At 43.1% G+C, this 27,033-nt stretch overlaps 1 protein-coding gene across 3 annotated transcripts in view; it reads left to right on the top strand.

The window, feature by feature from the left end:
* cped1 (cadherin-like and PC-esterase domain containing 1) overlaps positions 1-27,033 on the top strand; it is a 281,530-nt gene that overhangs the window by 232,435 nt on the left and 22,062 nt on the right. For 2 of the 3 annotated variants that reach the window (XM_078567997.1, XM_078567995.1), the window contains exons 18-20: positions 5,555-5,775; positions 7,264-7,365; positions 19,698-19,785. In XM_078567997.1, the coding sequence (XP_078424123.1) occupies positions 5,555-5,775; positions 7,264-7,365; positions 19,698-19,785 (411 nt within the window). The remainder of the gene's footprint in view (positions 1-5,554; positions 5,776-7,263; positions 7,366-19,697; positions 19,786-27,033) is intronic. The other variant, XM_078567996.1, reaches the window with a different exon arrangement.

Raw genomic sequence — 27,033 nt, 5'->3', positions numbered from 1 at the left:
ACAAGCTGACTTTTCAACTTTCAGTAATGCTAAGCTTTTTAGTATGTCTTTTCTATCTATTACTATCCCGTCCATAACATTCCTCACCTCTTTTCACGTAACCTTCAAATCATCCTCTTCCTTTGTGAAGATAAATGCAGAGTACTCATTTAATACTTTATCTGCCTTTTGCCTCTATGGGCAGAATTTTCGGGTCAGCGAGCGGGGGCGGGGCCCACTTGCCGATGCGTGAAATGATGCATGGTGACATCGGGCATGCGTCCCGACGTCACCGCGCGTCATTTAGATATCAGTTCAGTGGGCGCGCAGCTGCTGCGGCTGTGCGCCCGCTGAACTGTCAAGAGTCTGTTAAGGCCATTAAGAAAGTAACTAAATTTGTTAATAATGCTGCCCGTCCAACCTTAAAGTTGGCGGGCAGGCAAAGAGCCCAGGCGGCCTTCACATTCATATTTGGTTTATTAATCAAATAAAAAATTTTGAAAAAATCAATGGACATGTCCCAGCTCATGTGACAGTTTCACATGAGAGGACATGTCCTTAAAATTTTATTTTTCCCTTTCTTAAATTTTTCAGAACTTAAACTAATCTCCCTGAAGCACCTCCGTACCTCAGGGTGATTTCTGCGCTCTTTTGCGTGCATGCACGAAAGAGCGCAGGCCCCGATTCAGGGAATCTCCTCCCCCCCACCCGCACAGGGAGCGCTCAGCGCTTCCGGGTGTGCGTCATGCTGTGTGGGCCTTAACTGGCCCGCCCACATAAAATAGCGGCGCGCATTCGATTGGGGGCACCGATCGGGTTCGCGCTTGCTCCCGCCCGCCCCCGCACAACCCACCCGACGGGGGGATAATTCAGCCCTATATGAAGATTTCCCTTTTGGTCCCGAATGGACCCAAATTTTTCGATAGCTAACCACTTACACATTATGGGGGGAGAAATTTGTTTGCATAGCGCCATTGCAAGCCAAGGTCGATTCCCATGGGCAGAAAGCACAGCAAGCTGATAGCATTGAAGAACATGGGCTGAGCAGGTGGCAGCCCATGGTGCTGTATGCCTTTGAGGAACCAAAGTAGTGTGCGTAGTGCTTAAAATGGCACTACAGGAACAACCTTTACCCCTGTATGTTTATAAAATGTTTTAGAGTTCAGTTTAATGCTCCTTGCTAATCATTTTTCATAACCTTTCTTTGAATTGCACATTATTTTATTAAATTCTCTCCAGTACTCTCCATAATCTTGCAGTTAGTAACTGAATCTTGTTCTTAATATCTGTCATAAGTCTCTCTGATTGTTAAAGAAGAAGTAACACGACTTCATTGAAAATTGGGACATTTTAAAGGAGGTGCTATGATCCCATTGGGGGAACTGTAAACTAAAATAACAAAATTTACCAAATGACCACACCACACTATCCCCCCCTCCACCCCCACACCAACCCCCGCCCACCTAACTAAGAATTACCCAATCATATCAAACTCTCCAAAGGTCTATTTCCAAATGTTGGGGGTGCAGCATTTGGAACTGAACTCTTGTTTATATTACAGTGCTGTAAAAACTGTCCAAAATATGGAATTGACAAGTGAATCAGTATCAAAAATGCCCTTCATGATGCCTCAACATCCCAATGGTCCTTAAGTCCTTATATTTTGTATATCCTGAAATGTTGCACCCAATCTGTCAAAGTTGCATTGGGAAGCCCCTCCGCTTATTTGGATAGATTATCTATGCACGGAAGACATGCGGGAAGGCAGTAATGCTGCTGGTTGACCAGAAGACAAAATTGGGTAATTCAGCAAGTCATAAAGGGCTTTAGAGTTAAAAGCAACCCAACCCTTAAAGCAGATATTCCAGCTACCTGGATGGGGCCAAAGAGTGATTCAGTTTGATACCCAAGTCCATTGTACCTCAGACCAAATAAGGAATAGGTTTGTTAATGTAAGGAAAATTGCCAAGGTAAGTGTACTGGCATTTAAGTACATGCTTACATTCCTCCATAGGAGGCATAGCACCAATGATATTTCTGTCCCGTGCCCTCAGATAGATGGCAGGTGGCGACTGTTTATTCCTGTCTGCTATGCTGTTGCACACAACAGAAGATGAGCAAAACAAGTGCATGGGATACAGTGAAATTTTACGTAGCCATTCAAAGTTCAGTTTACAGAGTTTTCCCAGTACAGTCAGCCACCATCCTGCTCCTTTTAATTCTTTTCCTCAGAGCTATGAAATATAGGGCAGAAAGTAATGCCCCCTGGTGGCAAATTTGGAAGTGGGGGGGCCATTTAATCGGGCAGGAGGGTGCCCCACTTCCTTCTCACCCACCCAATTAGGTTTGGTGCAGGAAGGCTCGTGGGCGGCTTTCCTGCACAGGCACTAATTGAGGCTAGATTAAATTCCACTCACAATATGCGTTTACAGTGAACTCTGAGTCATTTTCCAAAGACCCAATTGGATTCTGCTTAACAAAGTCACAGCCAAATCCTATTTGGAATATTATGCGTATTTCTGGGCACAGCAACTCAGAAAAGATATATTGGTCTTAGTGGGGGGGCAGATTTACCAAGATAATACTGGGTTGAAACTATTAATTAAACCTGTCTTTGTAAATTAATTCAATTAAATGGCATTCCAGGCACCTGAAGGGCTGAATGGGCTACTCATGTTCTTATGTTCATAAAAGATTAACACTGGATCAGTAAATTAAAGTGCTTTACACTTGCTTTAATTTTGTGAGAAATTTGAGGAGCATGGACAAAAGAAATTGTGGCTGCTTTGCTAATACAAGCATAAAAATCACAGCAAAATTCACTCCTAGACACCCTGTAATACTTACACACAAAGCACTTTTACTCCCACAAAGTGGATTATTATGAGATATTGGCACAAACCTGTCAGTTAACTTATCTTTTTAACCTGCAATTTAAAGTAACCAACTGGCTTTGCCAAAGAAAATAAAGGTAAAATTTCAAATAAAAATTGTTCCAAATAGGCAGTGTTTAATTTGTGTCTGAACTTTGGTAATGCAGTAAAATGCTAATAATATGTAATAAGTCTTTATCATTTAGTACTGTCTCCCATGAAGAAATAAAACATACAATGATGTCAAAAAATATCATAATGAATTTGATATTGTAGTTTGTGAAGTTATCTTCATTTCATGACATGCTGAAGCAGTAGAACATTCTAAGCTATGTGTTTCCGAATACTAAATGCTTATAGGCTGGATATTCACTATGTTAGAACTTAACAACACAGGGATTATTTCACTACCTATATTTTGTTAATAAAATTGTTTTAACCATACATCCTAATTCTAACCTCTGTGAAAGAAGGTTTGTTTTGCATGTTCCATGTGGTGAATCCTTAAGCATACTCCATTACTACAGTATATTCTGAATGGACCTTTAACTATACTGCTGAATAAAAAACAAGTGAATGTAATGATTTCATCTTGAATGACCGTTCTAACATTTTTACACTCAAATCCAAATTAGAATTTGTTTTAATCCACTCAATGAATGCTGTGAATTAAAACTCGGAACTTAGATTTTTAAATTTGTTGAATCCTACTTTGTAGTATTCAATATTGTGATAGAAAGTTTCATCATTACAACACTGTCAGAGCGTGGAGGAACATTCAGCTTTGTGAGGCAGAGGTAACTGCAGGTAATCATATGGAGAGGAAATACCCAAAGAATTGTTCTGTGGATTAGTAACAATATATCAAATTGATTTGTGAGATCAGAAAGACATAACAGAAGTTGTGGGCAAATTTATAATGTGTTGATAATTGTACTGTGGTTATAACTGTCTCAACACAACACAGAGTTGTAATAGCACAGATGGAGGCCTCTCAGCCCATCAAATCTATACCAGTTCTCTGTAGAGCAATCCAATCAGTCCCATTCACCTGCTCTATCCCTGTAGCCCTGCAAGTTTATTACCCTTAAGTGTCCATCTAGTTTCCTTCTGAAATCATTCATCGTCTCCACTTCCACCACTTTCGTAGGCAGTGAGCTCCAGGTTAGTACCACTCACTGTGTAAAAAAAAAAAGTTCTCCCTCACATAGCCCCTGAATCTCTTGCCCAAAGCCTTAAATCAGTGTCCCCTGCTCCTTATACAATCAACTAATGGGAACAACTTTTCTTTGTCTATCTTATCTAAACCTGTCATAATCTTGTACACCTCTGTCAAATCTTCCCTCAATCTCCTTTGCTCTGAGAACAACCCCAGCTCCTCCAGCCTAAACTTGTAGCTAATATTCCTCACCCCTGGAACCATTCTGGTGAATATTCTCTGCACCCTCTCAAAAATACTCGCACCCTTCCTAAAGTGTGGTGACCAGAACTGAATGCAATGCTCTAGTTATGGCCTAACCAGAGCTAACGTGCCAGAGATTTGTGTGCTAATTGCATACAGTTCTGTCATCTTTTGTTTTCACTGCTGTAAAATAACTGTATCTGGACCTGTAGAAAAATAACACAACACAAATGTAGAATAAAAATTGTATCTTTACAATGTACTGACTGAATATTTAGTGCAGGTTGAATATATTAAGAGCACGCAAGTATTACATGCTACTACTGTGTGATAAAAGTTGTTAGAATCATAATTTTATAGCATAGGAAGTAATTGTGCCAACACTAGCTCTTTGAAAGAATTGTAAGTTTGGTCCCTGCATGCTTTTTTCCCATTCCCTTCTACATCTTTCTTCTTCAAGTATTGATCCACTTTCTTTTTTAAAACCATTATGGGGACTGTTTCTACCTTTAATCTTTTGGAGACCATTCCACAGCCTGACAAGCTTCTGTGTAAAGAAATTCTCCTGACCTCTCCTTTTGTGCTTTTGTTGACTGTTAAATTTATGCTCTCCAGTTACTGACTAGTGGAAATGATTTTCTCCCTTTACTTTATCAAAGTCTTTAAATTTTTAGCCTCTCTATTAGTACTCATTTGTTTTAATGAAACAAATCCAAGTTCACTAGTCTCTCCTCACAACAAAAGATTGTCCTCCATCTTCTAACAATGAAGACATTTTTACAATGAATGAACCAAACTGAAGCACTACATGTGGTCAGCTTTTATAGGTGAAAGGAAAGGAAAGCAGAATTTTGTAACTAAACAAAAATTATACAGGACGTTTAATCAAAATTAAGCTGTATTTAAAACAAAACTGGGATAGGATACGGGACAAATAGTAGGATTAAAGCCAGTTAAACAAATCTTTGTTCAAAGACAAAATAATATAGATGCTGGAAATCTGAAACAAAACAGAAAATGCTGGAGTTACTCAGTGGGTCAGGCAGTACCTGCAGAGAGTAAAACAGATAATAGGCTGAGACATGCTGAGTATTTCTAGCATTTTCTGTTTTTATTTTATACGACAAACCTGTTTCCCACTTAATTGTGATGTATGATTGCAGATATTTGCTCTTCTTTAATCGTGTTTGTGAAAATGTGTCATTTTTTAGAGTCCTCAGGTGTTACTCTACTTGCCAGTTTTTGCATGGGACTATTGGACTACGTCATATTTGATGCATTTTTCTTTTTCACCTATCAGGTTCTTTTTATTGGAGATTCAACCAACAGGGGAATGATGTACTACCTTATGGAGGAAGTAAATGAAACACTTCAGGAATGGGACAAAGCTCATGACACTAAATTCTATTCCAATTTAAATGGAGGAAAGACATTCACCAGCTATGCTTATTATCCCCAGTTCTGGCTGAGTTTAAATCAGAGGCCTACATTTGAAAAGACTTTGGAGCAACTTGTACAAAGGTACTACAAATCTTCCCTAATTTCAGTTTTTTTTCACACCAGTTTTTCTGTTCCCCTCCTCATGAATCTATTGACTCTTTGCCCAGGGCCTGGTTTCATGGGCGCTCGCCAGTACCTTACCTAAATAGCCATTATGCATATCTGAGCTTTGACACTGACTATTGGCAGGCTATCTGGCTCAATAATTACATTGGGACTGCCTGTAGTGTGAATTATCTACTCACTGACTAAACTTACTGAACCGCCAGTAGCAATTTCAGGTCTTAATTCAATCTCTAGCAATACTGTTGGAAAAAAAATCAATTTTAATAAAATATTACAAATTTAAAAAGTGCTAAGAGGACATAAGAGCATTTCAGTAATACCTTTTCTACAACAGTGAAGTATATTTTAAAGTATATCCTAATTTCAGGTGCTGATTGCAAATTTGATTATTTCAGTGGCACAGAGCACACAGAAGATAAAAGAAAGGCTTGCAATTATGTAGCACTTTTCATGACTGCCAGACATCTCAAAGTGCTTTACAGCTGATGAAATATTTCTGAACTAATATTGTAATGGAAATGCGGCAGCCAATTTGCGCACAGCAAACTTCTGCAAACAGCAATATAATATTGACCAAATGCCTATTTGGTGATGTTGATTGAGGGATAAATATTGGCCAGGACACCAAGGATAACTTCCCTACTCTTTTTCAAAGACCTTTCCCTTCCACCCCAAGTAAGCAGATTGGATCTTTGTTTAACATATGTGAAAACTGAGAAACTAGTTATTGATTTAGGCAGTAACTTTGCAATACAAAATAAAACTACTCACATAATTGTCAATTAATAAAATTGACTTTAATATCTTGTAACAGAACTTAGGGCATTCCTTAATTGTAATGCAGCTTGGTTGTTATTTAAAAACAGAATGAAATTCTGAAGTTGTTGGCTAGCAACTATTGGGAGAAATTTACATTTTTTTTCTATTTTTTCACTCTTGAGGGAGTGACCTATGCTATTAAACAGTTCCACAGTTTCCAACAGGCATGTGTTACCTCACCCAATTTGTGATGAAACTAGAGAATAATGGCAAACCATTTCTACCATGAAGGGCAGCAAGGGCTAGCTGATCTTACCTTATCTGACAACCAAATACTCACCGCTAGTCACACTTGAGAACCATGGCCCAGAATGTCAATTATAGCCAATTGAAGAATCCATACCACTATTTTGGATGAGATCATCTAGACCAAGTATCAAAGCTGGGATCTTGCTAGTCTATACTGCGCTGTATTAAATCATTCAGTAAATTTGCACTGAGCCATTACGAATCCAATTCCAAAGGTAATTATATATAGAACACTGGGAGCATTTTGATATCTTGCCTTTAAAGGTTTTATTAAATTATCAGTACATCATATAACTATAAAGTCAATTGTGAGCAAATATACATAATACAATGCAGTTACTGTAATTTGAGAATCTTGTCTGTTTTTGCTTTCAGGTCACATCCTTTAGAAAACAGCGATCAAACAGTTCTGGTTGTAGGTGGTGTGCAATGGTTAAATACACGTCATTTGCACATTATACAAAAAGTATTACAAAGGTAATGCAGAACACGTACAGCTTTTTTTCACAATGTCTATTAGAAGATAAGATTCTATAGCTGTAGTGAAATCTATGTTTAACACAGGCATCCCTACTTTTATTTCTACTCTACCCTCCTTGAATATTTTGACATTCCCTCAGTACAGCTTGTGTCTCTTACTCATCAATTTTATTTGTAATACTTTGTTCTTTGATGGAAAAGCAACTCAAACCAGCCTCTGTCAGTTTGGCAATCTTAGTTGTTTTAAACCTCCTCCTGATCTATTAACAATTTCCTGCTGTTCCTTTTTACCTTCCTTATCCTCCTTGTTCCATTCTGCTTCCTCATTTTGTTCTTATTTCCTCTGCAAGCCATAGTGCTTTAAATCCTACCCAAGTCTAGTTAAGGTAAAGCCAATCAATCCTATCAGAACCATCCATCTCCAAAAATCATCCCAACATCCCAGGAGTGAACACCATCTAGCCACCATGATTTTAACTCCCTTGCTATTCCTATATTCACTAGCAGGTGACACTGAGAATTATCTTGAAATTACAACCACTAAGCTCTAATTCTTTAATCTGTCTCCTAATTATTGAAACAGCATTTGCACAATTTCATTCTGTTGTATTTCTTCTTATGTCATTTGTTCACTATGAACCAAAATTTCTGGCTATTCTCTTGCCCACTCTAAAATCTTTTTTAACCATTCCATTAAATCCCTTACCCTGGTACCCAGGAGGCAACTTAGTATTCAGGACTCTTGGTTGTGGTATATAGAGTGTATGAGAATTGCATTGTGCATTTTGTCCACTTAAGCCTACCATACACACATGTACCAGCAGAGAGAGTCTAGTAGGAAGAGATAATAATAATAATGGATCCATTGTTTTAATAGCACATGAAGTTTTGTTTCTTACTGAACGTGGCTGAATATCTTATTGTTTCTTCCCAAGAGCTTCATCCTTATAGTGCCTATCTTCTTCCAAACTACAGAAGCTTTTTTTATTACAATGTTTCTGTGCTTAAGACCTATTCCTCTTACAGTAATTTGCTGCACAATAACATGATATTTCTTGTGGTTGTCCTTCTCCACTCTGTTGTTACTGTCACAGGTATTACCTGGTTGTTAATTCAACATTCTCAGAAGATTTCTGCAGTGCATCTCGGCTTTTTTCCCTTATCTGAAGGATGGTTATCCAACTGCATTCCTCATGAATGTGCATTCCAGAAACTTTCAACTTCCTCTGTGATGGAATGTTACTCAAACTGGGAAACTTTGAGCTTGAGCAGAAATAGTTGGGATATTTGCATGCATGTGATCACCTGGGACACAAAATACAATCAGGTCTTTCCACATCATATGGGTATTGTATGTCAAAAACTTCAGCTATCCCACATATTAAATAAAATTGTTTCCCTTTTCTTAAAAAAAGGATAAATTCAAATGCAGTAATTTAATTTAATTTTCGTCTAACTGCAACCCAAGGCTAAACTCTCCCTAAGGCTCAACTCTTACTGAGGCTACACTACACTGGTCCCTTGCTGCAAGATTAATATCTCACTAAAATAATTTACACAATGATCCAAAAATGCCAATTAGAGAACAGCTAATAACACTATTTACATGATCAATTAATCTATTACCAGCTTAAACCAATCCACAAGGCCTTATTATTTTTCAATTTAGCATGCATTTGTGTTAAGCAAAAATGTTAAGCAGAAGTGCCGAATGAATGATCTTTCTTGGCCTCCTCCTGAGGTCCCCGGCATCACAGGTGCCAGTCATCAGCCAACTCGATTCACTCCACATGATATCAAGAAACAGCTGAAGGCACTGGGCCCTGACAACATTCCGGCAATAGTACTGAAGACTTGAGCTCCAGAAGTAGCTGTTCCAGTACAGCTACAACATTGGTGTCGACCTGGCATTGTGGAAAATTACCCAGGTATGTTTTGTCCACAAAAAGCAGGACAAATCCAATCCAGCCAATTACTGCCCCATCAGACCATTGTCGATCATCAGCAAAGTGATGGAAGGGGTTGTCGACAATGCAATCAAATGGCTCTTACTCAGTAATAACCTGCTCACTGACACTCAGTTTGGGTTCTGCCAGGGCCACTCAGCTCCTGACCTCATTACAGCCTTGATCCAAACATGGACAAAAGAGCTGAACTCAAGAGGTAAGGTGAAAGTGACTGCCCTTGATTTCAAGACAGCATTTGACCAAGTATGGCATCAAGGAGCCCTAGAAAAACTGGAGCCAATGGGACTCAGAGAGAAAACTCTCCACTGGCTGGAGTCATACCTAGCACAAAGGAAGATGATTGCTGTTGTTGAAGGCCAATCATCTCAGTCCCGGGACATCACTAGTATCCAGATGGCCCAACCATCTTCAGCTGCTTCATCAATGACCTTCCCTTCATCATAAAGTCAGAAGTGGAGATGTTCACTGAAGATTGCACAATGTTCAACAGCACTCGTGACTCATACCGAAGCAGTCCATGTCCAAATGCAACAAGATCTGGACAATATCCAAGCTTGGGCTGACAAGTGGCAAGTAACATTCGCACTACACAAGTGCCAGGCAATGACCATCTCCAAAAAGAGAGAATCAAACCACCTTCACTTGACATTCAATGGCATTACCATGGCCGAAACCCCCACTATCAACATTCTGGGGGTTACCCATTGACCAAAAACTGACCTGGACTAGCTATGTAAATACTGTGGCTACAAGAGCAGGTCAGAGGCTGCAAATTCTATAGTGAGTAACTCACCTTCTGAGTCCTCAGAGCCTGTTCACCATCTACAAGACTCAAATAAGGAGTGTGATGAATTGCTTCTCACTTGCCTGAATGAATGCAGCTTCAATAACACTCAATAAGCTCAACACCATCCAGGACAAAGCAGCCCGTTTGATTGGCACCCCATCCACCACCTTAACATTCACTTCCTCCACCACTGAGGCACAGTGCCAGCAATGTATGCCATCTACAAGATGCACTGCAGGAACTCACCAAGGCTCCTTCAACAGCACTTTCCAAACCACGACCTCTACCACCTTGGAGGACAAGGGCGGCAGATGCACAGGAACACCATCATTTGCAAGTTCCCCTCCAAGCCACACACCATCCTGACCATCAATAAATGCTGGCCAAGCCAACGACACCCACATCCCTTGAAATAATTTTTTTGTAAGCGTTAAGCAGCTGTTTATGTGCCAAAATATTTCCAAATTACTGCTTTCACTGCATATACAGACTCTTTGACTTTATTCTGCACCAGAAACCTTACAGTAACATGGAAAGTATGATGACTAGTGGTTAAACTAAGATATTGTTATTCTTTTCATGCAAAAAAACTGATCCTTTACAGTTGTTTGATTTGTATAACATAAACTAGTTAGGGGAATGGGAAGAGAAAATCCACACAGTGGGCAGGATTTCAATTCCTGGTCATAATCCTGATATCATGAGGACTTCCTGGTCCCGATTTATGCCAACCTGGAAATGCAGAATTGCCTCAACTTTGTTGTGCTTAATTGACCAGGAGTCACATTTGCCACCCAACTACTAGGATTGGAAAGGAGGTAGGACCAATTTAGAGGGCAAGCAGCAGCCATTTTTGAGGCTTTTTAAAATGCATTCTTTCATGGGATGTGGGTGTCACTGGCCAGCACTTGTTGCCCAGCCCTTGTTGCTGTTCACCCACAAGATGGAAGGACAACTTGAGCAGGAGATCAGTGGGCATGGAGGACCCCCGCCCCCGCCCCCCACTACAAATAGGCAGTGTAAGCTTCTTAAGGAAAAGACAGGTTAACATCTGGGTGCTAGTCAAGTTAGTTCTACCAGTAATAGAAGCTTCCATTTATATAACAGATTTAATGTACAGAAACCTAAACAGAGGCAAGAGCAAAATTAAACACTAAATCAAGGGAGAGATAAGGAAGGGTGGCCATAAAAAGGATCTACACTTTAAATATTAGACTGACCTTGGCAAATTTATTAACATCTGACAAAAGAAAGGTCAGTCTAATATTTAAAGTGTAGATCCTGGTAGAACTAACTTAACTAGCACCCACTGCCTATTTCGCACACTGCAGGAAGTTATCAATGGACTGGTCAGGCGAACAGAAATGGCAAATGGGAAGGCTCATGGCGAGATGCTAATATTTATTGGTTTTTGTGGAGCAAATTGCAAAGTGGTGGCAATTGGCCAGCAATTTGTGGCAAACTGGAGCTCATGACATATCTCTCCCTCGCCACAAATTTCTTGTTTTTTCTTAGCACTAACAATGGAGGGTGCCATGCACTCATCATTAATTTTCCAACAATTTCTAGTCCTTTGTTTTTCTTTTACATGCTCACTTTATATAGCCGAGGACTGAATTTTATTTCAGTTTTTCTGAAGTTTGCAGACTAGCATGTAGATTTGTGCACCAACAAGGGCTTACATGTAATAATAACAACAATGGATAACATGATTTTGTGAAAGGCACAGGTCAATGTAGGTCACAAATTGCTATTTGCAATGTCCAAGAAATAATTGTGAAGCAAAATGTTAGAAAATCTGTGGGATTGCTACATGTATAAAGGCTAAATTAAGTAAAGGACCTGTGCCACTTATGACTTTGCTGGAGTTGCATCAGAAATTCAGTAAAGTTGTGGCCACAGAGTGGAAACAGCCTCCATGGACATTCATGACCTTCAATACTGTAATTCCAGAAGAATTTATATTAATTCCAACTGATGTAGAGCTATTCTTTCCACCTATCTGTAGATTGCGTGGTCACTTTCATCTCCAATAGAAAACATTATTTTTTCTGTCAGAGGAAAGATAAATCAAAATAATAATAGCAAAACCCATCCAACATCGTGGCATTTGAAACAGGCTGCAGCAGTGCATTTGTGGGAGTCCAGGACAAAAGCTGTTCAAGTAGGAGTACCTCTTATTTAAGATAAATCAGGATTTTGTTAGACTTCTTCATTTTTAGAAATTCATTATTCAGTTTTTTAGCTACATATATTGTTCTGTATTTTGAGTACTGTGAACACTAAACAGTCTCCAGCTCACAAGCAAAAACTTGTCTTTCCAAGGCGACTTGGGGGTGGGGGGCAAGGACTGCACTGTGGTCGAGGCAACTTGGGGGGTGTGGGGGCGGGCAAGGGCTGCACTGCAGTTGCTGGTAGAGCACAAGCATGTGCAGGGTGGGGGTAGGGAAGTAGTCACGCATTAGGGAAGCCTATTATAAAGTGACCATTCCTCTGCAGCTGAGACAGTTCAGGCGCAGCCACATTGACATGCTTGGAGTTGGGCCACTAGTTTGTCTGCCCACTCAAGCAACGCAGAGGCATGAAAGTACCGCCAAATGCTCCTGAACTTTTCACCCCTCTGACACAGACTGCAAACTAATGGGCGTTCTATGGACTGTAGAACTGTTGGACGACTGGGCACGTTGTCACAATCTCCTTGCTAAAGTTGGCCATGGAGCAGTCACTGGTGGAGGCACTCACAGCCCCTTGCAATGTCATCATTCAGGTTTGGACCAGTCTCCCCCATGGTTCAAGCTAACAGTGCAGCTTGCAGTGCGGGTTAGGAGAATGCTTGCGCCTGAGCTGAGAGCACAGCATGCAGTCCAGTGGGCAAGACTGCCGCTAATCGGTCAGGTGGAGTGGGGAGGAGGTGGGTGGGATTTCGGGCAGCCATGCAGCGTACTAAACTCTGGTCATCCAAGTGGTGGCCTTCAGAATTAACCAAGAGAGGTTCTGAGTACACCCAAGCTAACCCATGTGTCTCATGCAGCGCACTAAACTCTGGTCATCCAAGTGGTGGCTAGCACTCTCCAAGATGCATTAAGTGGCCTTCAGAATTAACCAAAGAGAGGTTCTGAGTGCACCCAAGCTAACCCACGTGTCTCTCTCTTTCATCCTTTAGGAGGAGTACATCAGGAGCATGGAGCCTGGTGACCTCGCTGTATGCCTCACGGCTTACAGAGAGTGGAAACGAAGGAGAAGAGGCTGACAGCGACTGAGTTGCCTGGCTGTGCAGAAGAAGGAGCAGCACCCTCAGGAAGAAGGGGAAGCTGGGGCTCCTGCACACGCCACTGAAGAGCCACAGCGAGCTGTAATTGGTTTGGCACATAGCTAGACCCAGGGTCTCTTTACACAGTGTCTTTCATTCCTCTATATGACCGAGAACCAGTGTCGCCGAAGACTGCACGTGTCTAGGGAACTGGTCGGTCACATCTGCCAGCTGCTGCAGGGTTTGGCACGACGGGGACATGGAGGGCATCCATTGCCCGTGGCTGTGAAAGTGACCGTGGTGCTCAATGTTTATGCCAGTGGCTCCTTTCAGGGCTCCACAGGTGACCCATGTCGGAAATCACAAGCTTCCTCCCACAAATGCATCCATGAGGTCACAGATGCTATCTTCACGAGGGCACACAACTTTGTATATTTTGCCTGAGACCAGGAAAGCCAGGATGCAAGAGCGATTGGATTTGCCCAGATCTCGGGTTTCCCACAGGTGAAGGGTGCCATTGACTCACGTGGCGCTCAGATCTCCGTGGTAACAAGCAGTCAACTACATCAACCGCAAGGGCTTCCATTCGCTGAATGTTCAGCTGGTGTGGGACCGCCACAAACACATCCTGCAGGTCTGCACACAGTTCCCAGGGAGTGTCCATGACTCCTAAATCCTTATCAAGTCTCAGATCTCTGAAATCTTCCAGGGTCCAGAGAGGCTGTAAGGTTGGCTCCTCGGGGACAAGGGCTACCTGCAGAGGACTTGGCTTATGGCACTCATGCGGTGGCTTCAGGCTGCAGCCAAGCAAAGGTATAATGAAGCTGATGCTGCAACTCGCAACTTGTTGGAGCAAACCATTGGGATGCAGAAAATGAGGTTACGTTGGCTGGACCGGTCTGGTGGAGCCCTGCAATATAGTCCACAGAAGGTGTCACTCATCATCGTCATCTGCTGCCCCCTTTACAACCTGGTGCTGCACCAGGGAGAGGAGATTGCTGAGGAGGTGATGGAGGAGCTGGAGGATGTTGCCAGGCATGAGGGTGAGGAGGTCCTCAAAGGCAACAATGACGGGGATGAGGCCATCGCATTGGCCAGATGAGGCAGGCGCACTCAGGAGGCCCTCATAGCTGCTAGATTTGTGGAGGATGATGATGACATACAGTGAGGAGACACCACAGATCCTCACATTGCATCTGTGAACGTTTGACTCCTGTCTGGCCGAGGGCAGATCACTTGTGCTTTGTGATCAGAGTCATATCATAGAGATGCAGCCGTGAAACTTTAAATGCACCTAATCCTTTGTCAGCCTTCAACACCTGACCCCTTAAGTAACACAGTGTCGCTGGTCACAGATACTGATGAGATGGGTGCCAGCCCCACCTGAGAGCACATAGAGAGAATAGAGAACTCTGTGACACCTGCCCACGACATTCTGGCAGCAATGACAAGCACCATCAAGGCATTAGTCATGTGTCCAGTGAGTGTGAGGCTGGACTATCACTTTGGTCTGAAGGCTGAACAAAGCACAGGGAAGAGGCCCTGAACTGAAATACCTGCCTTTATCTTGTGCAGGAACCAAGGTTTCACATCTGAGAGACAGGAACACTGTTCATCATAACAAGGAGCCATAGGCAAGGAGACATTCTTGGCAGTTTATTTGCAATAATGAACATTATGTACAAGTGATTAACACCCATGCTCAGGCTGTGCAACTACATCTTCTTAACCTTCCTAACCCTGTCACTACGTCTTGGTGCTCCCCCAACATCCACAGTGGAGGTGGAGGCAGTCTACTGACTGCTACACCCTGTCTCCTATTGTGATGACGTTGGCGGGAATCCTCTGGAGGACCGAGACCTAGAGGGCCCCGGCCTGCTTTTGGGGTCCTGCTGTGTGGCAGTGGCACCTTCCTTAGCCTGTGGAGCTGGAACTGCTGGAGTCCCAGGAAGAGGGGATTTGGATGGGCCAGACACTCCCGGGGTCACCTGGGTGGATGGGCCCGGGGTGTCGAGCTGGTCCTACTCCCTATGAGTGCCCGACGGCTCCTGGCTGACTCCTTGAGGAGAAGGAGGAGCTGGAGTGAGACCGAGCTGCCCCACACTTCTCTCACGTACACTCTATTGGAGGCCAACTATGGCATAAGCGATGGAGTTCAGCCCTTGCAGTAGTGCAGGACCTATGTCCTGGAACAAGGTCTCCATGAAGACCACCATCCTACCAGTGTTGACCTTGGTGCTTTAGCATGCTGGCGCTATCACCTCAGACTGTAGGCGGACAGCCTCCTTTATCGTGCCTTGCAATCTAAGTAGTGCAGCGGACATCCCTTCCTGATGTTCCAGAGCTTGCCTTTGCAGCTCCAGCAACTGAGACATAACTGATTCCAGAGTGTCGTCATCTGACTTGGGCTCAGCAGATTTCTGATCTCCAGCAGTCCTCCGAGTGCCAGACACCTGGGACGCCCCTGCCTTCGCCTGCTGTGGGTGTATTCAACTGCTTGTGATCCCGAGGCTACTCTAAAGCTAGGTCCCACTGAGGTGTGTGTCTTTGTGCTGGTGGAGGGTGTGGGTGAGTGCTTTGATGGGACTTAAATTAAGGTGCCTTCAGATTCCTCTTCAGAGGTTTCTTCGGGGTTGGAGGCCCTGGGTCATCGGCTCCGTCAGCTGTCTCCCAGATGTGCCTGTGAAAGCAAGGAGAGATAATTAGTGCATGGCAGGGGACTGTGAACAGGGAACTAACTCACAGCATGGTTGTCTGATGGATGTTGCACTGCTGGATCCTCACTTGGTTGAGCACCGCCAACCTCACCGTCAGCACAGGAATGGTCCAGATCTTCGCCGGCCAGCTGGATGACTCTATTTCCAAAGTCTTGATTTCAGGCATTCCTCCACCAATCTGCAACCTTTCCCTCTTTTTGTGTGCCAGCTTGTCCTGCATGAGTATAGATGGGGAGTGTGTAAGCGGGATCTCTGCCAGGCCAGATGATAAGTATAAAAACAAAAAACTACTACAATGCTGGAAATCCAAAATAAAAACAGAATTACCTGGAAAAACTCAGCAGGTCTGGCAGCATCGGCGGAGAAGAAAAGAGTTGACATTTCGAGTCCTCACGACCCTTCAACAGAACTGAGTAATATTAGGAGAGGGGTGAATTATAAGCTGGTTTAAGGTGGGGGGAGAAAAGTTGGGGGAGGGGGTGGTTGTAGGGACAAGCAAGCAGTGATAGGAGCAGATAATCAAAATATGTCACAGATAAAGGAACAAAGAGGTGTTGAAGGTGGTGATATTATCTAAGAGAATGTGCTAATTAAGAATGGATGGCAGGACACTCAAGGTACAGCTCTAGTAGGGGTGGGGTGGAAAGACTGACAAGGTATTAGTTGTAGATTTTAAAATAATGGAAATAGGTGGGAAAAGAAAAATCTATATAAATTATTGGAAAAAACAAAAGGGAGGGGGAAGAACCGGAAAGGGGGTGGGGATGGAAGAGGGAGTTCAAGATCTAAAGTTGTTGAATTCAATATTCAGTCCGGAAGGCTGTAAAGTGCCTAGTCGGAAGATGAGGTGCTGTTCCTCCAGTTTGCGTTGGGCTTCACTGGAACAATGCAGCAAGCCAAGGACAGACATGTGGGCAAGAGAGCAGGGTGGAGTGTTAAAATGACAAGCGACAGGGAGGTTTGGGTCTTTCTTGCGGACAGACCGCAGGTGTTCTGCAAAGCGGTCGCCCAGTTTACGTTTGGTCTCTCCTAGGTAGAGGAGACTGCATTGGGAGCAACGAATGCAGTAGACTAAGTTAGGGGAAATGCACGTGAAATGCTGCTTCACTTGAAAGGAGTGTTTTGGCCCTTGGACGGTGAGGAGAGAGGAAGTGAAGGGGCAGGTGTTGCATCTTCTGCGTGGGCATGGGGAGGTGCCATAGGTGGGGGTTGAGGAGTAGGGGGTGATGGAGGAGTGGACCAGGGTGTCCCGGAGGGAACGATCCCTACGGAATGCCGCCGGGGGGGTGAAGGGAAGATGTGTTTGGTGGTGGCATCATGCTGGAGTTGGCTGAAATGGCGGAGGATGATCCTTTGAATGCGGAGGCTGGTGGGGTGATAAGTGAGGACAAGGGAGACCCTATCATGTTTCTGGGAGGGAGGAGAAAGCATGAGGGCGGATGTGCGGGAGATGGGCCGGACACGGTTGAGGGCCCTGTCAACGACCGTGGGTGGAAAACCTCGGTTAAGGAAGAAGGAGGACATGTCAGAGGAACTGTTTTTGAAGGTAGCATCATCAGAACAGATGCGACGGAGGCGAAGGAACTGAGAGACTGGGATGGAGTCCTTACAGGAAGCTGGGTGTGAGGAGCTGTAGTCGAGGTGATGATAGGTATGCCTGGCATGTGTGGATGGTGAGTGGTCCCATGGACAGGATGAGGACAACGAAGATGTGTGTGATAGAGTGAATGCTGATGTCCCTTGAACTGACAGTAAGTGAGATTCTTGTGGATGTGTGATGGGTTTGTGATTGTGTGAGTTGGAAGTGATGAGAAGACTGACTTACCTGGCAGAACGCAGGAGATCGTTCATCCTCTTGTGACACTGGGTGGCTGTCCTCTTTTGCAGGGCTTTGGTACTGACCACCGTTGCCACCACCTCACAAGCCAGATTGGTGATGTTGCTGGCTATCCTGTGGCCAGAGCGGGGGTAGAAGACATCAGAGCAGGCCTCCACGGCATCCAAAAGGCACTCGAGGGATGCGTCACGAAACCGGGATTGAGGGGGGGGGGGGGTGGGTAGGGGTGGGGGCTGCAGTCATCTTGCCTTTTCAGGCCATGTCTATGTCTTCTGTGCAGCAGTCCTGGGATGGAAGCACTTTGAGGTGTACGTGCAGCTGCACTTTAAATATGGCGCTTGACGTGATGAAACGGTGAGGTGACGGCGTGACGGGCGAATGAAGGCCCGCCGCCATCGAATCAGTGTATTTCCCAGGAATGCATGATTAATGAGGCGGGATTGGGACGATACGGTGTGAAAACCCACCATTGCAGCCGGCGGGAAAAATGCTCTTTTTCTCGCCTGCTACCACGCTTAGTGCAAATCTGGGATGATTCCACCCTAAGCTTTTGTGTTGTATTTAACTTTATAGATATTTGCTGTTCTCTAGCTATCCACTCCACCTCTACCTTGCTTTTCTTCTCCATAGCACTTTTTAATACATACCTCCTTGGACAAGATTTGGGTCATCTGACCTAATGACTCCTTACGTGGTTCAGTGTCATACTTTGTTTCATAATGCTCCTGTGAAGTGCCTTGGAATATTTCATTACGTTAAAGGAGCTATACAAATATAAGTTGTTGTTACCAAAGACATCTATTCAAACCTGACTATTTTGCATTTTGCTTAGGCCGCATAATTTTATGTGACCGCTTATGAATGAGGAAGGCAGAAGGACCCCAGAATCCCTGGCATTTCTGCCCCTATTGTTTCATAAATGATTCCAGGAATGTTTTCCTAACTGTTCTATCAATCCAAATATTCATCACTCTCTGCATGAAAAAGAATCTTTTGTTATATGTCCTAATTTACCTTTTACTAGTTGGAACCTGTGTTTTTAAATTTGTACACGGGATGTGGGCATCCTTGGCTAGACCAACATTTATTGCCCATTCCTAATTGCCCTTAAGAAGGTGGTGGTGAGCTGCCTTCTTGAACCGCTGCAGTCCCTGTGGTGTAGGTACACCCACAGTGCTGTTAGGAAGTGAGTTCCAGGATTTTGACCCAGCAACAGTGAAGTAACGTCAATATAGTTCCAAGTCAGGATGGTATGTGGCTTGGAGGGGAACTTGCAGGTGATGGTGGTCGCTTGCATCTACTGCCCTTGTCCTTCTAATGTGGTGCACCTTGTATACGGTACACTCTGCTGCCGTTGTATGTCGCTGGTGGAAGTTGTGAAAGTTTAAGGTGGTGGATCGGGCACACCTTGTGCTTTGCAAACTCCATCCATTGGTATTTGAAAAGGTCATTGCGGCCTTATTTACATACCATAACAAGGTGCGCACTTTACTTTGGCTGCCCTTCACAAGCACTGCCGCCCTACACCCCCCACTACCACCATCAAAGTGGTGATAGGAGATTGGCAGTGGTAAGTCCAGAATCACAACTATCAGAGCAATACCAGCTTGTTCCTCCCCAAAAGGATAACAAAAAATCAGCCCCAAAGTATTTTAAGTGAAGAATAAGTCAACTGAACTGTACAACTTGTTGAATTATTAAAGTACACAATAACAAATTGTTTAATTTAACTGTAAATCTTAGCTTTGTTGTTGTTATTTATATTTTGCAGAGAGAATCTGTTGAATATTCTTGTAATCATAAAATCTATAGGAATGGGATTTCACCTGCCAGTGGATGGAATCCGATCCTTGTCTTTGGTAAGCAAGCTATTACTTTTGCAGTTGAGCTTATACTATATAGTTCTGTCCCTCAGCACAACATGTTCTTTTACAATAACATTTTCGATTCAACATTATTTTTGCTTGATCCTCAAAGTTGGTTTATTTTGACTGATCTTATCCTAAGTGACCCTGTATTGTTTAGTTATTGAAGGAACTACATAATACACATGTTCCAGTCTTGCCTCTGCATTCAACCATTCTGGGCAATAGTTTCAGAGACAATTGCGAACATTAAAGCTAGCAGATCAAGGCCTCTGCATGCTACACCCAATATTGGCGAATAAAGACTATTGTAAAACACAATTTTTAATGCTTATTGCAAGAAGTTGCTTTCCTCCACTTTGAAGTGTATAAAATGAGCATGATTGTATTAAATCTCCTGATGACCACTTACTTTTTGGAGTACTTACTGTGTGAAAAGTTCCCTCTAAGTTGTGCAGGCCACACACAAGTTGGCCCTTAAAGTTACAGTGTGTGTGCCACTGCACAATAAAATTTAAAGGGCCTGCAAACTTTAACAAACTTCCTACACGCTCCAAAAAGATTTAGAGGATGTGTTGCTTGGGACGGGATTTTCATGTCAGTTTGATTTTTTATTTTGGGTTTCTTCAGGTGTATTCTGAGCCCACAATTAAAGGTTCTTTGAGCCAAAATGTGTGCATTGATGTGAACTGAAATACATGGGTGAAAATTGGGACCTCTATGAAGGGGTATGGTATGAACTCCACCTGTAGTGCTGAATATTTTAGTGTTTGGTATCCCAATACCAGCTGCCGAACTTACTATTGCATACTAACAGCTAAAATGGTCAATTTAGACAGTGTTGTATTAATTTGTGATAATGTAATAACAAGATAAACTTTATAAGTAATTATGTTGAATGCATTTGTGGTGAAATGCTTAAGAAATATTGAAATTATATGTGGTCCTCCTATATAATATGGTATGCTTTTTTTGTTTTAAGAGAAAATTATTAACTGATCAAAAATGTCCCTCAATCCGATTTATTTCTGAATAAGAAGTAGGAGCTGAAGTAGGTCATTGAGCCCATTGAGTTTGCTTTGCCATTCAATAAGATCATGGATGATCCAATTGTGGCCTTAACTTCACTTATCTGCCTGATTCCCATAATCCTTGACTCCCTTGTCAATCATGAATCTGTCTAACTCAGCTTTGAATATATTCAACGACCCAGTCTCCACTGCTGTCTGGGATTGAGAATTCCAACAGCCAACTACCTTCTGAGAGAAGAAATTCCTCCGCATCTCCATCTTGAATGGGAGACCCCTTATTTTTAAACTATGTCCCCTAATTCTAGATTCTACCACTCCTCTCACCCCATCCACCACCAAGGGGAAACATTCTCCCAGTATCTACCCTGTCAAGCCCCTTCAGAATATTTCTTGTTTCAATCATTCTTCTGAACTGCAAGGAGAATAGGCCCAACCTGATCAACCTTTCCTTATATGACACCCCATTCATCCCAGGAATCAGCCTAGTGAACCTTCTCTGAACTACTCCCAATGCAAGTATATCTCTCCTTAAAGAGACCAAAACTGTACACAGTACTCCAGGTGCAGTATCACCAATGCCCTGTACAGTTGTAGCAATACTTCTCCACTTGTATACTCTGTCCCCTTTGCAATTAAGGCCAACATTCCATTTACCTTCTTAAATACATGCTGTACCTGCATGCTAACTTTTTATGATTCATGTAAAAGGACACCCAGATTCCTTTGTACAGCAGTATTCTTCACTCTCTCCATTTAAATAGTATTCTGCTTTTCTATTCTTCCTACCAAATTGGACAATCTCACATTTTCCACATTATACTCCATCTGCCAGTTTTTTCCCCACTCACTTAACCTCTATGTATCTTCCTCACAACTTGCTGTCCTACCTATCTTCGTATCATCAAATTTGACTACAATGTAGTTGATCACTTCATCCAAGTCATTAACGTAGATCATAAATAGAGGCCCCAATACTGATCTCTGTAGCACTCCACTAGTTACAGTTTGCCAACCTGAAAATGACCCATTTATCCTGACCCTCTGTTTCCTGTTAGTTAGCCAATCCTCTAGCCATGCTAATACATCACCCGGACTCCATGAGCTCTTATCTTGTGCAGTAATCTTTTATGTGGCATCTTGTCAAATGTCTTTTGAAAATCCAAATACACTACATCTGCTGGTTCCCCTTTATCCACTCTGTTTGTTACATCTTCAAAGAACTCTAATAAATTTGTCAAAAATGATTTCCCTTCACAAAACTATCTTGACTGTATGATTTGTATTATTGGCCTGAATTTTTCAGATGGCGGGTGGGCTTGGCGGGAGTGGGCGGGGGAAGTCATGGAGCCGGGCACTGCCCACGATCGGCTCTGTACCGCCATTTTACGCGGGTGGGCCAATTAAGGCCTGTCCAGCGTAATACACAAGCGGTAGCGCTTAGCACTACCTGTGCGGGTGGGGGGAGGAGGGAGAGTCGGGGCCTGCGCTCTTTCGTGAGCTCCCTGAGGCACGGAGCTGCCTCGGGGAGATTGAATCGATATCGAAAAAATTAAATAAATGGTTCAAAAATTTATTTAAACATGTCCCCTCATGTGACTGTGTTGCATGAGATGGGACATGCTTTTATATTTAGGAAAAAAAATGTATTTATTTAATAAAAGCTTTAGGAAACTCATCCCGCTCGTGGATGAGGTTTCCTAAAAAACGCAAAGACCACTTGGCCTTTTCACCTGCCCGCCAACAGTAAGGTTGGACGGGCAGCGTTAACAATTACTTTCTTAATGGCTTTAATAGGCCGTTTACATATCAGCACGCACCCGCCGATCTAAATATTGTGCGTCATTTTACGCATTGGCGTGTCAGGCCCGCCCCCGGAAGCCGACTGAAAAATCCTGCCCATTACTTTTTTAAATGACTTGCTACTACTTCCTTAATAATGGATTTTAGCATTTTCCCAAGGACAAATGTTAGGCTGAACGCCTGTAATTTCCTAATTTCCTGCTTTCTGCCTCCTTCCTCTGAACAGCGGTATTACATTTGTAGTTTTCCAATCCAGAATCTAGCGAAATTTGGAAGATTACAACCAATGCATCCACTATGCCTGCAGCCACTTATTTTGCAGGCCATTCAACAAGGTCATGGCTGATCTACCTCAACTCCAACTTCCTGCACTATCCCCCCATATCCCAAAAATGTATCGACCTATGTCTCGAATTTACTTTATGATGAGCATCCACAGCTCTCTGGGATAGAGAATTCCAGGTTCACAACCCTTTGAATGAAGAAATTTCTCCTCATCCAAATCCTAAATGGCTGGCCTTTATTCTGAGAGAGTACGTTCTCCAGCCAGGGGAAACATTTTCTCAACATCTACCCTGTCAAACCATTTAAAAAATGTTATATATTTCAATTAGATATGCACCGAGAGGGAAGTTGGCGCCCAAGTGACATGACATAGTGTGTGCAGAAATTTTAATCTGAACCTCTGGGTTTTGCTCATATTAATTTTTCATAGCAAGCTCTGCCCCAGTGGTTGAGTGTTTTTGGGAACATGCACACAGACATTTCCTGTGCTGCTGCAAGTTTAAAGAGCTGCAGATAAACCATGGCTTAGACTTTCCATGCCTACCCCTCGATTAGAGCACATCACCAGCATGGGTTGGAACACTGCAGTAGGCTGCAGCAGCTGCTGCAGAGAAAGAAGTGATGACCAATGATTCTGTTTAAAAATAAACTTTACAGGCAGAATGTACTGCCCTCCCCCCATGGCGAGTTTCGTGGCAGGGGGCAGGCCAAAGTGTGGTGACTGGGGACCCCGCCACCTTCCCACCTCCACCCCGATTAGGTCCATGGCAGAAATGTTTGTGGTCGGGTCTTCCTGCTCTGTCAACAATTGAGGCCCTAATGATCGCTTAAGGGCCTCATCCTGCCGTTGATGATATTCACCCAGTGGCAGTTGGGGACTCGCCGTGCAGAAAGCCCGAAAAGCAAACCCTGTCAGGGCAAAGACGCTCAGTGCCTCATCGAGGGACCCCCTGCTCTTGTTGCCAACCCGCTTTCCCTCTTCCCCTGCAAACCCCCATCCCGCAGTCCCCCGCTCACACCATCACTCACCCGTGGCCTGGATCCCTTGGCAATCCTGGGCTTCAGGTGGGTGCACTAATGGCAGCAACCAGCACCTCCCCAATGGCGCTGCTGAGCAATGAAGAACTTGCAGCTTCTGAAGGGCCGGCAGCTCTTGGTGGGTGGGACTTCTACCCCTGGAGTCCATGATGTTGGGAAAGGCCAGCTGCTGCTCAGTTAAGTGATTGACATCTAGTGCGACGACCTTCCTGGAAAGAGATGATGTGAGGCCAGTTCTCCAGCTGGCAGGAACATTAAATTCTCTGTCGCTTATATTAAATTCCTCCCTCCGTTTCTAATTTTATTTATGGAGCCTGTGCATGGCCATCCTTTCAAAGTGCTAGTGCAAACCCATTTTTACCTTATACCTGAGGTACCCTTTGCCAGTCTCTGAATGCTGGACATGGGAAGTTGTCAGTAGGTCCCAGTGTGCAAATAGTATGAAACACAACTGGAACCATGTCTCCCTCAGGTGCACGTATTTACCATTGTAAATGGTACCAGTGTGCAAACCAGGCATAGTTTGCTCTGACAGGTTAATTTCTGTTCCTCGCTGCCCCCAGAGTTAGTGAAAAATAAGTGGAGAACATTTGAAAAGCCTGGGCCTATAAATTTAATCTAGTAACTGTCTTTTGAATACTGGCTGGGAGGGGACCTCCATTCCAGTTCAATCTTCCTCATCTTAGGCTTTGATATGCCTCCAGTATTACAATTCTTCACTGAGTACTTTTAACTGGCTCCTATCTTTCAAGTCTATTAATATGGTTTCTTCTAAGTTTTTTCAAATGTTAATTTATGAACTCACCTCACCATTCTTGTGAAGAACAGTTACTGTTTTTTAAAAATTATTTTATTCAGTATATGCAATTAACTTGTTTTCTATTCTGCTATCAAAATTCACTTTTGTAACTTTAAATGTCATGTTCTGCAGTCTTGTAGGATATTGATGGCTTTTTTTATAATTATGTTGAGGTCTCTGATCACTCAACAAAATTTCTTGTAGTGATTTGGTAGCACAGAATTTTAGTATTGCTGAAAAAAGTGACATGCTATCAAAGCTTTCCATTTGCCAACCAAGCAACACTCCCTTCTCATGCAGTATAAATTGTTGTTCCCCTGTTACGGTTGGAAAATTCTTGGCCAGCTAACCTGATGAATGCAAGACGAAAAACTTTGATAGCATGTTTCTTTTTTCAGCAATACTAAAATTTCTTGTCTGCATATTGGAACATTTTGCAACTAAATATGTATGTAACTACAAGTTCTTTCTCTATTTAGGCAAAAGCTCAATTGAGCTAGTGTGAATGCTTATGAGTCGTACACTATAGGCAGTGCCTCCTTTAGTATTACTCTGTCCATTCACACAAATCCTCACTGCTTAGGACATACTGCGGTCTTTCAACAGTGGGATTCCAATAAACGCCAATGCAATTCAAAATCCCATCATTTTCAACAATCTAATGGTATGGGTTTTTTCAATGGTCTTTTTAATGGTCTTTTTCAAATAGTTTTCTCAGTAGATTTGATACATCTGGCAACTCAAACAGAAAGTTGCAAATAGTTGATATCTTTTCTCCTTTGCACCTCCTCGATCAAAGCCCCAGTGCACCATTAGAAAATCATGGAGCCTGCTGTCCGCCATGTTGTGTCATTCTCGTGTCTTTCCTGGGTCAAACTCACTTTTAGAACGACTTACAGCACCTGCTACAAGCAAACCTCCCCTTCAGGAGGTACAGGTAGGCTTTAAATACTGCAAACTAGCTTGAATCCATCATGGTCTCTCACAATTTTGTGCCTCCTGCTCAAGCATACAGCCACACAACAACACACATAAGGATTCTCCAATCTGATTGGTTATACATAATTGCTTGTCCTGTTCACTCAGAACCCAGATCACTTAGAGAGGGCACTGCACCAAAATATCCTTTGAATCCAATGAATTCCAGTGCAAATACCCATTAAAAAAGACTTGCATTCATATAGCACCTTTCACGACCACCAGACGTCTCAAAGTGCTTTACAGTCAATGAAGTACTTTTGAAGCATAGTCATTGTTGTAATGTAGGAAACATAATTAGTGTACAGCAAGCTCCCGCAAACAGCAATGTAATTTATTTTTATTATGTTGATCGAGGGATGAATAATTGCTGGAACACCGGAGATAACGCCCCTGCTCCTCTTCAAAATAGTGTCATGGAATCTTTTACATTCACCTGAGAGGGCAGATGGGGCCTCAGCTAAACATCTCATCAGAAAGATGGAAATGTCCTCCAGTGCATTTCTAAACATTCCCAGAGTGTCAGTCTTGATTTTTCTGCTCAACTCCTGGAGTGGGACTTGAACTGATGATCTTCTGACTCAGGAGGCAAGAGCGTTAAAAACTGAGCCAGAAGAGAAAGACTGTGGGCAAGTGTAAGTGTAATGAAGAGCTGCCTCTGTTCATTTGCTGCTGAGAGCAAAATGTGAGCCTCCATATTGTGACAGAATTTAAAGGGACACTCTACCAGTCAATCCTAGTCTGGATATTTATTACAGCTATCTCAACCTGATTCCTAAATTGGGTTAATTCAAAGACACAGTCTAGTGTAGATTAGAATTCAGGAACTCCAGATCACCTATAGAGTTTGGTGCAGCCATTGAAGCTCTAGCACTTCCTGCCCAGCTGACCGAGTTAAATGCCATGGAGACTGTGGCCACTCTTGAGCCCTCTGTGGTGAAGCACCCTTTGATCGAGGTCCAAACCCAGGGATAGCTTCTTTCAGGAAAGTCCTTACTGGTAATTCCCTTTTTATTTTGAGGCTGTTGCCTTGAAGCAGATGACTCAGCTTTGTAACTGACTCCATGCTGACCCAGAGCTTGTGGAGGCACTTTTGGTTGATTATTGTCTGGTAGGTTTAGTGGAGAATAATAGTGGATGCAGGCAGTCTATTTCTGTTGCAAGATAATCTCGCCGGCATATCTTTTTGATCCCATCCTCTTCCAGCATTAAACTCTGTGCTTTGTAAGGCAGTTAATGGAAAACCCCTAATTTCATTAAAAAGTGTGTGTTTTGTTCAGAGCATGTGGGAATTTTACAGCTGTCTCAAAC

This window comes from Cetorhinus maximus, chromosome 22 (genome assembly GCF_964194155.1).
Source record: "Cetorhinus maximus chromosome 22, sCetMax3.hap1.1, whole genome shotgun sequence".
NCBI classification, from domain to species: Eukaryota; Metazoa; Chordata; class Chondrichthyes; order Lamniformes; family Cetorhinidae; genus Cetorhinus; species Cetorhinus maximus.
This window is presented reverse-complemented; position numbering and strand designations above follow the sequence as displayed.